The 14131-nt window shown below is 46.0% G+C and overlaps 1 protein-coding gene and 1 long non-coding RNA gene across 3 annotated transcripts in view; one reads left to right on the forward strand and one right to left on the reverse strand.

The window, feature by feature from the left end:
- Positions 1 to 1244: 1244 nt before the first annotated feature.
- Positions 1245 to 3047, reverse strand: LOC134550442 (uncharacterized). The gene is made up of 3 exons (XR_010080336.1): positions 2968 to 3047; positions 1997 to 2053; positions 1245 to 1383 (listed from the first exon to the last, which is right to left on the reverse strand). It is a non-coding gene; the product is annotated as an uncharacterized LOC134550442 (long non-coding RNA).
- Positions 3048 to 3074: 27 nt separating this feature from the next.
- FBH1 (F-box DNA helicase 1) overlaps positions 3075 to 14131 on the forward strand; it is a 44446-nt gene continuing 33389 nt past the window's right edge. The window contains exons 1-5 of one of the 2 annotated variants that reach the window (XM_063397152.1): positions 3075 to 3163; positions 5237 to 5395; positions 7923 to 8923; positions 10551 to 10681; positions 12434 to 12569. In XM_063397152.1, the coding sequence (XP_063253222.1) occupies positions 5239 to 5395; positions 7923 to 8923; positions 10551 to 10681; positions 12434 to 12569 (1425 nt within the window). In that variant the 5' untranslated portion in view covers positions 3075 to 3163; positions 5237 to 5238. Of the gene's footprint in view, positions 3164 to 3212; positions 3816 to 5236; positions 5396 to 7922; positions 8924 to 10550; positions 10682 to 12433; positions 12570 to 14131 lie in introns of those variants that run through there. The other variant, XM_063397150.1, reaches the window with a different exon arrangement.

A 14131-nucleotide genomic window follows, 5' to 3' on the forward strand; every position in this document is an offset into this window, starting at 1 on the left:
GGTTTCCCCACCTGGACCAGCCTCAGGAGCCAGCATGGCCCCTCCCGCTCCACCATCGAGCCGGGCCTGAGTGGAGAGGCAGAAAAATTGGGATTTTGTGGGATATCTTGTTTGGTCTGTGGGGTTGGGATAAGCAGGATGAGGTTTTCCCTCAGGAGAAGCAGAGCCTGGTGTCTGCTTCCAGAAAAATGAGAATTTTCCCCTCAGAAAATCCACAGCACATCCAGGTTTCCCTCTTGGAGCAGCCTCAGGAGCTGCCATGGAGCCGGGCCTGAGGGGAAAGAGGATAAAAATTCAGGATTTTGGGCAATATTGTGGTTGTTTGGGGGTTTGGGATAAGCAGGATGAGGTTTTCCCTCAGGAGAAGCAAAGCCTGGTGTCTGCTTCCAGAAAAAAGGGAATTTTTCCCTCAGGAAATCCACAGCACATCCAGGTTTCCCTCCTGGACCAGCCTCAGGAGCTGCCATGGAGCCGGGCCTGAGGAGAAAGAAGTCCAAAATTTAGGATTTGGGGGGATATCGTGGTTGTTTTGGGGGTTTGGGATAAGCAGAAATGAGGTTTTCCCTCAGGAGAAGCAGAGCCTGGTGTCTGCTTCCAGAAAAATGGGAATTTTTCCTTCAGGAAATCCACAAATCCCACAGCATGTCCAGGTTTCCCCACCTGGACCAGCCTCAGGAGCCAGCATGGCCCCTCCCGCTCCACCATCGAGCCGGGCCTGAGTGGAGAGGCAGAAAAATTGGGATTTGGGGGGATATCGTGGTTGTTTTGGGGGTTTGGGATAAGCAGGAATGAGGTTTTCCCTCAGGAGAAGCAGAGCCTGGTGTGTGCTTCCAGAAAAATGAGAATTTTTCCCTCAGGAAACCCACGAATCCCACAGCACATCCAGGTTTCCCTCCTGGACCAACCATGGCCTCTCCCGCTCTGCCATGGAGCCAAGCCTGAGGAGAAAGAGGACAAAAATTTAGGATTTTGGGCAATATTGTGGTTGTTTGGGGGGTTGGGATAAGTAGGAATGAGGTTTTCCCTCAGGAGAAGCAGAGCCTGGTGTGTGCTTCCAGAAAAATGGGAATTTTTCCCTCTGGAAACCCACAAATCCCACAGCACATCCAGGTTTTCCCTTCTGGACCAGCCTCAGGAGCCGCCGCGGCCCCTCCCGCTCCGCCATCCAGCCGGGCCTGAGGAGAAAGAGGTCCAAAATTTAGGATTTGGGGGGATATCGTGGTTGTTTTGGGGGTTTGGGATAAGCAGGAATGAGGTTTTCCATCAGGAGAGGCAGAGCCTGGTGTCTGCTTCCAGAAAAATGAGAATTTTCCCCTCAGAAAATCCACAGCACATCCAGGTTTCCCTCCTGGACCAGCCTCAGGAGCTGCCATGGAGCCGGGCCTGAGGAGAAAGAGAACAAAAATTCAGGATTTGGGGGGATATTGTGGTTGTTTGGGGCGTTGGGATAAGTAGGAATGAGGTTTTCCCTCAGGAGAAGCAGAGCCTGGTGTCTGCTTCTAGAAAAATGAGAATTTTCCCCTCAGGAAATCCACAGCACAGCCAGGTTTCCCTCCTGGAGTAGCTGCAGTTTCTCCATCTCCACCATGGCCAGGCCTGAGTTAAGAGGCAGAAAAATCAGGATTTTGTGGGATATTGTGGTTGTTTTGGGGGGTTGGGATAAGCAGAAATGAGATTTTCCCTCAGGAGAAGCAGAGCCTGGTGTCTGCTTCCAGAAAAATGGGAATTTTTCCCTCAGGAAACCCACAAACCAGCCTCTCCCTCTGGATGAGCAGGAATTTCCTTCTCCCTCAGGATAATTAAAATTTTCCCATCAGAATACCAGGATCTGGCCTCTCCTTCAGGAAAATCAGGAATATTCCTCTCCCTCTAAAATTTGGGAAGCAGCCACCCCTCAGTAAAAGCAGAAATTCCACTTTTCCTTGGGAAAATGAGGATCTGGTCTCTCTCTGCAAAAAATAGGATTTCCTTTTCCTTAGAAAATCCAGGATCTCACCTTTCTATTAGGAAAACCAGAAGCTTCTTTTTCCATTGAACAAGAACCAAATGTTCCCTGTGAAAGAGTAGAAATTCAAATTTTCCCTCTGGAAAACCAGAAATCAGCCTTTCCCTCAGGAAAACAAGAAAGCAGCCTCTCCTTTAGGCAAAAAGAAATTCCTTTTTCCCTCAGGAAAAACAGAAACCAGAGTTTCTCCTTCAGCAAATCCTGAAATTTCCTTTTTCCTCAGGAAAAAAATGGACAATTTATTTTTACTCAGGAAAACCAGGAGCCCACCTCTTCCTCCAGAAAATCTGAATTTCTCTTTTCCTTTAGGAAAACCAAGAACTTCCTTTGTTCTCGGGAAAACAAGGAATTATCCACTCCATCAGGAAAAACAGAATGTTGCTTTTTCATATGGAAAACTAGGAATTGGTTTCTCGTGCAGGAAAAACAGAGATTTCTGTTTTTCCTCAGGAAAATTAGAAACCAGCCTCTCCCTCTGGTAGCACAGAAATTCCCATTCCCCCTAGGAAAACGCGAAAATTCCCATTCCTCTTAGGATAGCCAGGAAGCAGCTGAAAATCCCCAAAATTTCCTTTTCACTCAGGAAAACCTGAAATTCCCTTTTCCCTCTGTTAAAGGAATATTTTCCTTTTCCCCGCGGACAGCCAGACACCAGCCCCTCCTCCAGGAAAAGCAGCAATTCCCTTTTCCCTCCCAAACGAGCAGGAAATTCCCTTCTCCCTCAGGAAAAAACCAGAAATTCCCTTTTTCCTCAGGAAAAAAAAGGGTATTTCTGTTTTTTTCCTCAGGAAAAAACGGGAATTTCTGGTTTTTTCCTCAGGAAAAAAAGGGAATTTCCGCTTCCTCCGCGGCTCCCGGCAAGGGACAGCTCCCGCAGCCCGGTGATCCCCCCTCTATTCCCTCCCCAGCTCATCCCAGGCCGCGGAATTCCCGCGGAAAAATTCCCGGTTTTTCCAACCCACCCGCGCGCCGCAGAGCGCTCGTGACGTCACACGCGGAGGGAGTGACGTAACCTCAAGGGACGAGGTTAAATAAACCCCGCCCAACCCGGAAGTGTTGCGCCATTGGACAACGCTGAGGATGGCGCCGGTTTCTGATTGGTCGGCGCGGAGGGGGCGGGGCCGGCGGAGCGCGCGGGGCCGTGGGCGCCGGGAGCGGGTGAGACTTGGGGGGGAGGGCGCGACCATTTTTGAGTAACGGGGGGGCGCAGGGAAGGGGGTTCCTTGGAAATGGGGTTTCTTTGGGAATGTGGAGGCCCTTGGGAATGAGGGAATCCTTGGAATTGAGGGATTGGCATTGAGGGACCCTTGGTAATGGCGGGGGTGTGATATTCGAACGGCTTTTGGCACTGCGGGAGACCTTTGGCATTGAGGGTACCGCGGAATGGGGGCGCCTTTGGCGTGAGGGGACGCTTGGGAATGGGGGAATCCTTGGAATTGAGGAGTTGGGAATGAGGAGACCCTTGCTAACAGGAGTGAACAGGGGGCTCTTGGCTGACAAGGGGTTAAAAAGGGAATTCCTTGGAATTAGGGGGCCTCTTGGGAATGAGGGAATCCTTGGAATTGGGGGATTGGCACTGAGGGGGCTTTGGGAATGGGGGGACCCTCGGGACGAGCTCGGCGCATCCGTGTGAGAGAGGAGTTCCGAAAAGACATCCTGAGGGAAAATGGGGAACAGCTCCAACTTTCCCCAAATATTTCTCGTCCCTCTGGAGCTTCCCCGGTCCCCTGATCGTGTCACTTCCCAGCTGGAATGTCATCTCCTGGCTGCCATTCCTCATGGCATGGGAGCCACAGGCTGTGACCCTGCTGTAAGCAACGGGAAGTCCTGGGAAAAATGGGAAAAAATTGGAAAAAAAAAAGAAAAAAAATATTGAAAAAAAATTCGGAAAAGAAAAGGGGAAAAATTGGTGAAGCCTGAGCGAGAAATTCCGTTTTTAAGCAGAAACCTGGAATGATTTGGGTTGGAAAAGATCATTAAGATCATCAAATCCAGCCATTCCTACATTCCTAAAAGCCACGGGACTGTCTTGGGTTGGTTTTTTTCCCTTTTATTCGCCTCATTTTCCTTATTTTGAGGAAATTGGGATGTTGCAAAACAGCTTCCCCAGGGAGCTGAGTGGGTTTAACTCTGCTCTGCTAAGCTGAAAAGGAGGAAGAAGCACATCCATAAAATCGTTCAGGTTAGAAAAAAACCACCCTTAAAATTATCCAATCCAGGCATTATCCCAAGGAATAACGAGGCTGATCCTTGGATCCTGCCCTGAAAGGAAAGTGGAGCTTTTTTATTTTTTTTTGTGGCTGCTGCAAACGTGTTAAAGAGAAATAAATAAATAAAAGGAAGCAAAAGTGAAACTGCTGATGCTGGCAGGAGGGAGCTCATCAGGAGACAGCTTTTTCTGCTGGTTTTGGGGTTCTTTCTGAGCATTTTTTGTGGGGAAAATGTTGCATTCTGTGAAGGGTTCTTTTTTCCAGAAAAGAGAGAAGTTTGTGCTTATTCCAAATAAGGTTGGATTATTTTATCAGAATGATTCCCAGGAGAATTTTGTGCTGCTTCTTAACTGCAAATGGGTGAAATTTCCTCGCTGGTGGATGATCCCAGCTGGGATCTGTTTGGGAAAGGCTCAGTTTGGGTGTTGGAATTGTTATAAATGCCAATACGATATTCCAATTAAAATAATAATTTGGTTTATTAATGTTGGTGTGACCTTCCTGGGGTAAATCATTGTCATTTTTCCCGTGGGATTTTTCCCTTTGTGTCCCCACGGATGTCGGAGCTGCTTCCTCCGTGTGGTGCTGGAGAAAAAGCTGGAAAAGCTGCCAGGATTCTGAGGGTTTTGTTGTTGTTTAGTTGTTCCACAGCCTCGTGGTGGAGTCAATATTTGTAAACAGAATCCCAGAATTCCAGACTGGTTTGGATGGGGAGGGAATTTAAAGATTATCCCTTTCATGGGACACCTCCCACTGTCCCAGGGAGCTCCAAGCCCATCCAGCCCGGCCTTGGATACTTCCAGGGATCCAGGGGCAGCCCCAGCTTCTCTGGGAATTCCAGCCCAGCTCAGGAATTCCTTCCCAATATCCAAACTGGAGCTGCTCTCAGCCCTCCCTGCTGGACTCTCAGAATTCCTGAGGGGAAAACACGGATTTGTGCGCGTGGATTCGGTGTGGTCATTCCCTCTCGCTTGGATTTGGGGTTTTTTCCTCTTTATTTCTCATTTTTTTGTGCACACAGGGATGAAGAGGAGGCACCTGACGGCCCCTGAGTGCGAAGCTCTGGCCCGGAGCACCGAGGGCTCCTCAGCACTGAGGCAGCCCCTGAGCCTGGGCCGAGGCAGAGGAGGAGCAAACCGAGGCCTTCATCCCACCCACGGCACACGGAGACACCCCCGAGGTGCTGCAGGGAATCCCAGAGGGATCTGGAGCCCCCCTGCCCTGGGAGAGCTGGGAATGTTCCCTGGAAAAGGGAGGGATCCAGGGAGAGCTTCCAGAACATTCCAGGAGAGCTGCAGAGGGACTGGGGACAAGGGACAGAGGGACAGGACACAGGGAATGGCTCCCACTGCCAGAGGGCAGGGCTGGGTGGGATCTTGGGCAGGAATTCCTGCCTGGAATGGAATTGCCAGAGAACCCCTGGATCCCTGCAATGTCCAAGGAAGGATTGGGGCACCCTGGGATGGTGGGAGGTGTCCCTGGAATGAGCTCTGAGGTCCCTTCCCACCCAAACCATTCCGGGATTCTGGGATTTGGGACACTCAGAATCCATTCAGAGGGATTTTTGTGGAAAATGGGGATAGAAAAGAGAGGGAAAGGGAAGGGAGACCCTTCATGGTTTCCTGAGATTCCAAGTGAGGCCCCTCAGTCCATGAATTTCTTGGAGAGGAGCTGGATCCAATCTCAGGCTCTGGAGCCAGGCTGAGAGAGCTGGGAATGTTCCCCTGGAGAAGGGAAGGCTCCAGGGAGAGCTTCCAGAACATTCCAGGGCCTGGAGGGGCTCCAGGAGAGCTGCAGAGGGACTGGGGACAAGGGACAGAGGGACAGGACACAGGGAATGGCTCCCACTGCCAGAGGGCAGGGCTGGATGGGATCTTGGGCAGGAATTCCTGCCTGGAATGGAATTGCCAGAGCAGCTGTGGCTGCCCCTGCATCCCTGCAATGTCCTGGCTAGACAGGACTTGGAGCAGCCTGGGACAGTGGGAGGTGTCCCTGCCATGGCAGGGGTGGCACTGGAGGGGCTCTGAGATCTTTTCCAACCCAAACCATTCCATGATCCCATGAAAAAGAGTTGCCTTGGCCAATTTCCCCTCTCGGAGGGTGGGTTTGTTATTTTATTTTTTTTATTTTATTTTATTTTTATTTTATTTTATTTTAATTTATTTTATTTTATTTTATTTTATTTTATTTTATTTTATTTTATTTTATTTTAATTTTTAAGTTTAATTTAATTTTTATTTAATTTTTATTTAATTTTTATTTATTCTGTTTTATTTTATTTCATTCTATTTTCTTCTATTTATTTTTTATTACCTTGCTTTATTTTATTTTGGTTTATTTTTTATTTCTTTTTTTATGTTAGCTTACATTATGTATTTGTATGTTTTTACTATTTTATATTATGTCTTTGCGATTTTATTTTGTTGTTTTTTATTTCTTTATTACTTTTATTTCCTGTAGGCTTTATTTATTGTATTTTATTTTTCATCGCTTTATATCAATGGTTTATTTGTTTATTTAGTTTATGAATTCTGTTGATTTTATTCTATATTATTTGAATTGAATTATTTTTACTTTGTTCCTGTTTATGTATTTATACATATTCATTTTATTTTAATTTTATTTTTATTTATTTTATATTATGTCTTAATTTATTATTTTAGTGTTATTTTAGTGTTATTTTACATTATTTTATGGTTTTATGTTTCTACTTTTATATTATTTGATTTTTTTAATTTTAATAAAATTTTATTTTATTTCATTTATATCAGATTTTCATTTAATTTTTTTTCTCCTTTTATCTTAAATTTATTTTAAATTTTATAAATTTAAAATTTATTTTGCTTTTTTGTTATTTTTAATGTTATTTTACATTATTTTTGGTTTTATTTTATTTTATATTATTTTATTTATTTTAATGTAATTTCATTTATTTGATTTTATATCAGAATCTCATTTAATTTTTCTTCTTTAGTTTTTTTTTAATCCTAATTTTTTAAAAATTATTTTATTTTGCTTTATTGTTTTTTCTGGTTTTATTTTCTTTTTATTTTCTTTATTTTAATGTAATTTCATTTTAATTTATATCAGATTCTCATTTAATTTTTATTTTTTATTTTCTCTTTTATTTTTTTTTAAATTTAATTTAATTTCATTTTATCTTATTCCCCAAAACCTCCCCAGCAGAAATCAGGGAACCCCATCCTGAATTATTCCTGGAAAATGTGGAATTCGGGCCCTTTTTGGTGGGAATTCTGCCTGTCCCGGCTCCCTTCCCTCACAACATTCCGTGCTCAAAATCCCAAATTCAGCTCCCAAACCCTTCATTCCCTGATTTCCATGGAATTCATTCCCTGATTTCCATGGAATTCATTCCCTGCTCAAAATCCCAAATTCAGCCCCCAAACCCTTCATTCCCTGATTTCCCTGGAATTCATTCCCTGATTTCCCTGGAATTCATTCCCTGCTCAGCCCCAAAATCCCAAATTCAGCTCCAAACCCTTCATTCCCTGATTTCCATGGAATTCATTCCCTGATTTCCATGGAATTCATTCCCTGATTTCCATGGAATTCATTCCTGATTTCCATGGAATTCATTCCCTGCTCAAAATCCCAAATTCAGCTCCCAAACCCTTCATTCCCTGATTTCCATGGAATTCATTCCCTGATTTCCATGGAATTCATTCCCGTTTTTCCCCTCGCTGCAGCACCGGCCCGGCAGAGGAACATTCTGGAATTCTTCAGGACCCGGAAGCCTCCACAAGCGGGGACTGCTGAGGGGCAGAGCTGTGGAGTCAGGGGAGATCCACTGGATCTCTCTGGATCTCAGGATCCCTTCAGGAGCAGCAGGCAGAGCTGTGGGATCAGGGAAGAGCCACTGGATCCTGGATTTAGGGATTTCTTCAGGAGCAGCAGGCAGAGCTGTGGGGTCGGGGAAAAGCCACTGGATCCCTTTTTCCCTGGATCTCAGGATTCCTTCAGGAGCAGCAGGCAGAGCTGTGGGATCAAGGAAGAGCCACTGGATCCTGGATTTAGGGATTTCTTCAGGAGCAGCAGGCAGAGCTGTGGGATCAAGGAAGAGCCACTGGATCTCCCTGGATCTCAGGATCCCTTCAGGAGCAGCATGAAAAGCTGTGGGATCAGGGAAGAGCCACTGGATCCCTTTTTCCCTGGATCCCAGGATTCCTTCAGGAGCAGCAGGCAGAGCTGTGGGGTCAAGGGAGAGCCACTGGATCCCTTTTTCCCTGGATCCCAGGATTCCTTCAGGAGCAGCAGGCAGAGCTGTGGGATCAAGGAAGAGCCACTGGATCTCCCTGGATCTCGGGATTCCCTCAGCAGCAATTCCTCCCCTTCCCTGCCTTCCCAGGGCTTTGTGGCCCCTCCCAGGGGCCATTCCAGGAAAAGAGCTTTTCCCACTGCAGCCTCAGGAATTCCCAGCCCGCTGCAGGAGCTGTGGGAGGAACCTGAGGAGAAGATTCCAGAACTGAGGGGGATCCAGCAGGAAAGGCAGGAGCCGGAGGTGGAACCTCTTCCCGATTGCCACTATGGCCTCCTGGGCACTCGCAACTGGGACGTTCCTCAGGGATCCATGGGGGATCTTCCCGTGGAAATCCTCAGGAATATTTTTGCCTTCCTGCCAGTGGTGGATCTGTACCAGAACCTGAGCCTGGTGTGTCGCTGCTGGAGGGAAATAATCCAGGATCCGCTGGTAAGGAACGCTCTGGGATTATCCCGTGGGATCATCCATGCCTCTCCTTGTTCTTTAAATCCCATCATTCTTCCCACAATCCAGGAATTTTTAGGTCTCCTGCAATTTTTTTGGACTTCTGGACCAAAAGTTGCTGCCCTAGATCCAAAATCTGTATTTGGGGCAAAATTCCTTCCCATCCATGGGAAAAAAACATCTGGAACAATCCATAAAATCCTCCTTCCACCGTTTTCCCTGCAGCCTTTTTTCCCTGGCAGGAATTATCCAGGGAATTCCTGCAGTGTCCCCAAGGCTCTGGGTGGGTTTGTGGTGCCTTTTGTCACCAAACAGATTTGGAGGAAACCCCTGGAGCTCTGTTTTTATGGATTTTGGTTGATCTGGGATCAAGGCAAACCCCTGGAAGTTGTTTTGGCTGCAGGAATGATCCCTAAATCCCACAAAAAGTGGTTTGGGAATGGCCAGCACTGCTCCACTTGCTCACCATTCCCAAAAATCCAGGTCTATTTGCAGGCTTTGAGTATTTCCCCCCTCTCCTTTTCCCCCTCTCTTTTTTTTCCCCCTTTCTTTTTTCCTCCTCTCTTTTTTTCCCCCCTTTTTTTCCCTCTCCCCTTTTTTTTCCCTCTCCCCTTTTTTTTCCCTCTCCCCTTTTTTTTCCCTCTCCCCTTTTTTTTCCCTCTCCCCTTTTTTTTCCCTCTCCCCTTTTTTTTCCCTCTCCCCTTTTTTTTCCCTCTCCCCTTTTTTCCCTCTCCCCTCTTTTTTCCCCCTCCCCTCTTTTTTCCCCCTCCCCTCTTTTTTCCCCCTCCCCTCTTTTTTCCCCCTCCCCTCTTTTTTCCCCCTCCCCTCTTTTTTCCCCCTCCCCTCTTTTTTCCCCCTCCCCTCTTTTTTCCCCTCCCCTCTTTTTTCCCTTCCCCTTTTTTCCCTTCCCCTTTTTTCCCTTCCCCTTTTTTCCCTTCCCCTTTTTTCCCTTCCCCTTTTTTCCCTTCCCCTTTTTTCCCTTCCCCTTTTTTCCTTTCCCTCTCTTTCCCCCCTCTCTTTTTCCCCTCTCCTTTTTTCCTTCCCACCTTTTTTCCTTCCCACCTTTTTTCCTTCCCACCTTTTTTCCTTCCCACCTTTTTGCCTTCCCACCTTTTTGCCTTCCCACCTTTTTGCCTTCCCACCTTTTTGCCTTCCCACCTTTTTGCCTTCCCACCTTTTTGCCTTCCCACCTTTTTGCCTTCCCACCTTTTTGCCTTCCCACCTTTTTGCCTTCCCACCTTTTTGCCTTCCCACCTTTTTGCCTTCCCACCTTTTTGCCTTCCCACCTTTTTGCCTTCCCACCTTTTTGCCTTCCCACCTTTTTGCCTTCCCACCTTTTTGCCTTCCCACCTTTTGCCTTCCCACTTTTTTCCCCCTCCCCTTTTTCCCCCCTCCCCTTTTCCCCTTCCCACCTTTTTCCTTCCCCTTTTTCTTCTCTCCATTTCCCCCTCTCCTTTTCCCGTCTTTTCCCTCTTTCCCTCCCCATCTCCTTTTCCCATCCAGCTCCTTCCTGAACCCCAGAACTTTGGGAATCCTCTTGTCCCTTTCTCCCAGAAATCCCAGTTTGGAATGCCGTGGGATGAAATCTCCTGCTCTGTTCTTCCCATTCCAGTTCATTCCTTGGAAGAAGCTCCACTACCGCTACCTGCAGGGGGAGGAGTCAGCCCTGCAGAGGGTTGGGCAGATCCTGCAGGAGTTTTCCATCACCAAGGAGAACCAGGAATGTGTGCTGGGGCTGGTCAGGTGAGGCCGCTTTGCCCTGGAGATCCTCACGTTTCCCTTGCTTTGGGATTTATTCCGGGAATTCCTGGGAGAAGGAAGGGTTTGGCTTCCAAACAGGAGGGAGATGTGCAGGGAAATGGGGGAGGAGAAGTGATTTTAATAGGAAAAAAACACTGAAGAGGTACAAAGCTTTCCTTTCCTTTTTCTTGCTCTGTTTGGACACAAGGTCATGGAATCAGGGAATCAGGGAATTATTTAGGTTGGAAAAGGCCTCGAAGAACTGGAGTCCATCCATTCCCAGCACTGCCAAGGCCACCCATGTCCCTAAGTGTCCCCAAGTGCCACATCCACAGGGCTCTGAAATCCCTCCAGGGCTGGGGACTCCACCCCTGCCCTGGGCAGCTCATTCCAATGCCTGACCACCTTTCCATGGAGGAATTTTCCCTAAAATCCCCCCTGAGCCTCCCCTGAGGCCGTTCCCTCTCCTCCTGTCCCTGTTCCTGGGAGCAGATCCCAAATCCCCCCGGCTGTCCCCTCCTGTCAGGAGCTGTGCAGAGCCACAAGGTCCCCCTGAGCCTCCTTTTCTCCCTCTGAGCCCCTTCCCAGCTCCCTCAGGAATTCTCCAGACCCTTCCCAGCTCCCTCAGGAATTCTCCAGACCCTTCCCAGCTCCCTCAGGAATTCTCCAGCCCCTTCCCAGCTCCCTCAGGAATTCTCCAGCCCCTTCCCAGTTCCATCCCAAGCCCCAAACCGATCCCAGGATTCCAGGGAATGCCCAGGCAGAGGATGGAGCCTGGGAAGGTGGGAAGGGGCTGTGATTCCTGCCCTGCCCTGCCTGTAGAGATTCCATGATTCCATTTCCAATGCATTTCCCTCTTTTCCCCACTCCTGGCCAGCATTCCCTGGATCTGCTCTGGTTTATCCCCCACAGCTCCCAGCAAGCCCAGCCCCAGCACAAATCCTTGAGGAGCACAAGGGCCTGGCTCAGATCCCTGCAATCCAGAGGGGAATTCTGTGGGCTGGAATTGGGTTTGGAGCAAGGTGGGGGCAGCTTCTGGAATCGTGGAATGGTTTGGATTGGAAGGGACCTTAAAATCATCCAGTTCCCCCCTCCTGGGCATGGAATTCCACTAAGGGAGACTTGGAGACAGCCAGGAGGAACTTCCAGGCTGAGGGCTGGATGCAGGAATTTATTCCAGCTCCTCTGTGCCACAAAACCGGGAATTCCTGTCCCAGTGGCTCCTGGCACAGGAATGGGCTGGAAATCCATGTTCCAGCTGCTCCAATTCCGTGGAAAACAGGGCAGGGATGAATGAAACCTTCTGCAGCCACACTGGGGGTGCTCTGGGGGAGCCCCAAGGAGCCCCTGCCCAGCTCCCTCAGCTTTTCCTGCTTCTCCAGACCCTTCCCAGCTCCCTCAGCTTTTCCAGACCCTTCCCAGCTCCCTCAGCTTTTCCAGACCCTTCCCCAGCTCCCTCAGCTTTTCCTGCTTCCCCAGCTCCCTCAGCTTTTCCAGACCCTTCCCAGCTCCCTCTGCTTTTCCAGACCCTTCCCAACTCCCTCAGCTTTTCCTGCTTCTCCAGACCCTTCCCAGCTCCCTCAGCTTTTCCAGCCCCTTCCCCAGCTCCCTCAGCTTTTCCAGACCCTTCCCCAGCTCCCTCAGCTTTTCCTGCTTCTCCAGAGACCCTTCCCCAGCTCCCTCAGCTTTTCCAGACCCTTCCCAGCTCCCACGATTTCCTTGGAGTGCCAATCCCTCGTTTTTCCTCCTGCCCAGGTTTGTGTCATCCCTGCCCACGGGCCCCAGGGTGGATCCCAGCGCGGTTCTCCAGGTTTTGGGGAGCCATCCCCTCTTCCCAAAGGCTCAGTTCTGCATCCTCAACAAATTCCCAGATCTGAAGGGCAAGCCTGGGGTGAGTTTCACTCTTATTTCTGTTTTTTTTTCACGAATTCCTGCAGTTTCCACAAGGCTCTGGGTGGGTTTGGGGTGATCTTGTCACCAAGTGGGTTTGGAGGAAATCCTGGAGCTCTGTTTTTATGGATTTTGGTTGATCTGGGATCAAGGCAAACCCCTGGGAGTTGTTTTGGCCGCAGGAATGATCCCTAAATCCCACAAAAATTGGTTTGGGAGCAGCCAGCACTGCTCCAGTTGCTCACCATTCCCCTGGGCATTGACCCAGCCCAGGTTTTTGGGGAGATCCAGGTTTTCCTTCCTGCCATTGCCATAAATTGGGATGGATAAAGCAGGGATGCAAATACGGGATGAGCTCCTCCCTGCCTGGCACATCCCAAAATTCTGCGTGTTTGGGGTCCCTCCTGTATCCCAAACTCCTCCCTCTGTGGAGTTACTTGGGATAAATTTGGGCTGATTTAGGATTTACCAGGATAAAATTCCTCATGGATAATTTATATGTGTAACTGAATTATGCATATAATTTAATTATATGTATATTTAATTATGTGTATCACTGATATATACACACATATATATGTACATATGTAATATATACGTAATACATAATATTATTAATATACACAATATATAAAATGCATATATAAAATATGTACTTTATATATTGTGTATATTAATATATAATATATTTTACTTATTTCTAGATAATTAAGTGTATAATTTAATCATATGTATAATTTATACATACATATATATCATACATATCTTAATATATATGTTATATATTGTATCTACCAATATATACAAATTAATATAATACATATTAAGGTACATAATAGGTATTGTGCATATTTATATATATAATTATATTTATCTATAATTTAATTATATGTATCATTGATACATACGTATATATAATATGTATTCTATGTATTTTATATATTATGTACGTTAATATATTTTATATAGAACATGTTTCTATATAATTAAGTGTCTAATTATATGTGTAATTTATACATATGTATACAAAATATATATCATAATATATATGTTGTATAATTTGTCTATCAATATATACAAATTATAATAGATATTAAATAATTAAATTGATTAAAATAATTAAATTAAAATAATTAAATTAATTAAATTAAATTATTTTAAAATGAAATAATATATACTAACATACATAATATGTATTACACGTGTATTTATATATAATATAAATGTATTATATATATATAATATTTTATGTGTAATAGATAAAATTATATATATGTATAATTTAATTATAGGTATAATTAATACATACATATACATAGAATACATAACATAATATATGCATTATGATAAAAATAAATAGGTATTATATATTATTTTTTAAAATATATAATTATATGTATAATTTATCTCCTCATGTGTAATTCCTCCATGCATTCCAAGGATAAAATTCCTCACGGATTTAACTGCTCATGTGTAATTCCTCCGTGCATTCCAAGGATAAAATTCCTCATAGATTCAACTGCTCATGTGTAATTCCTCCACGCATTCCAAGGATAAAATTCC

The sequence above is a fragment of the Prinia subflava genome, chromosome 4, assembly GCF_021018805.1.
Source record: "Prinia subflava isolate CZ2003 ecotype Zambia chromosome 4, Cam_Psub_1.2, whole genome shotgun sequence".
In the NCBI taxonomy this organism is placed as follows: domain Eukaryota; kingdom Metazoa; phylum Chordata; class Aves; order Passeriformes; family Cisticolidae; genus Prinia; species Prinia subflava.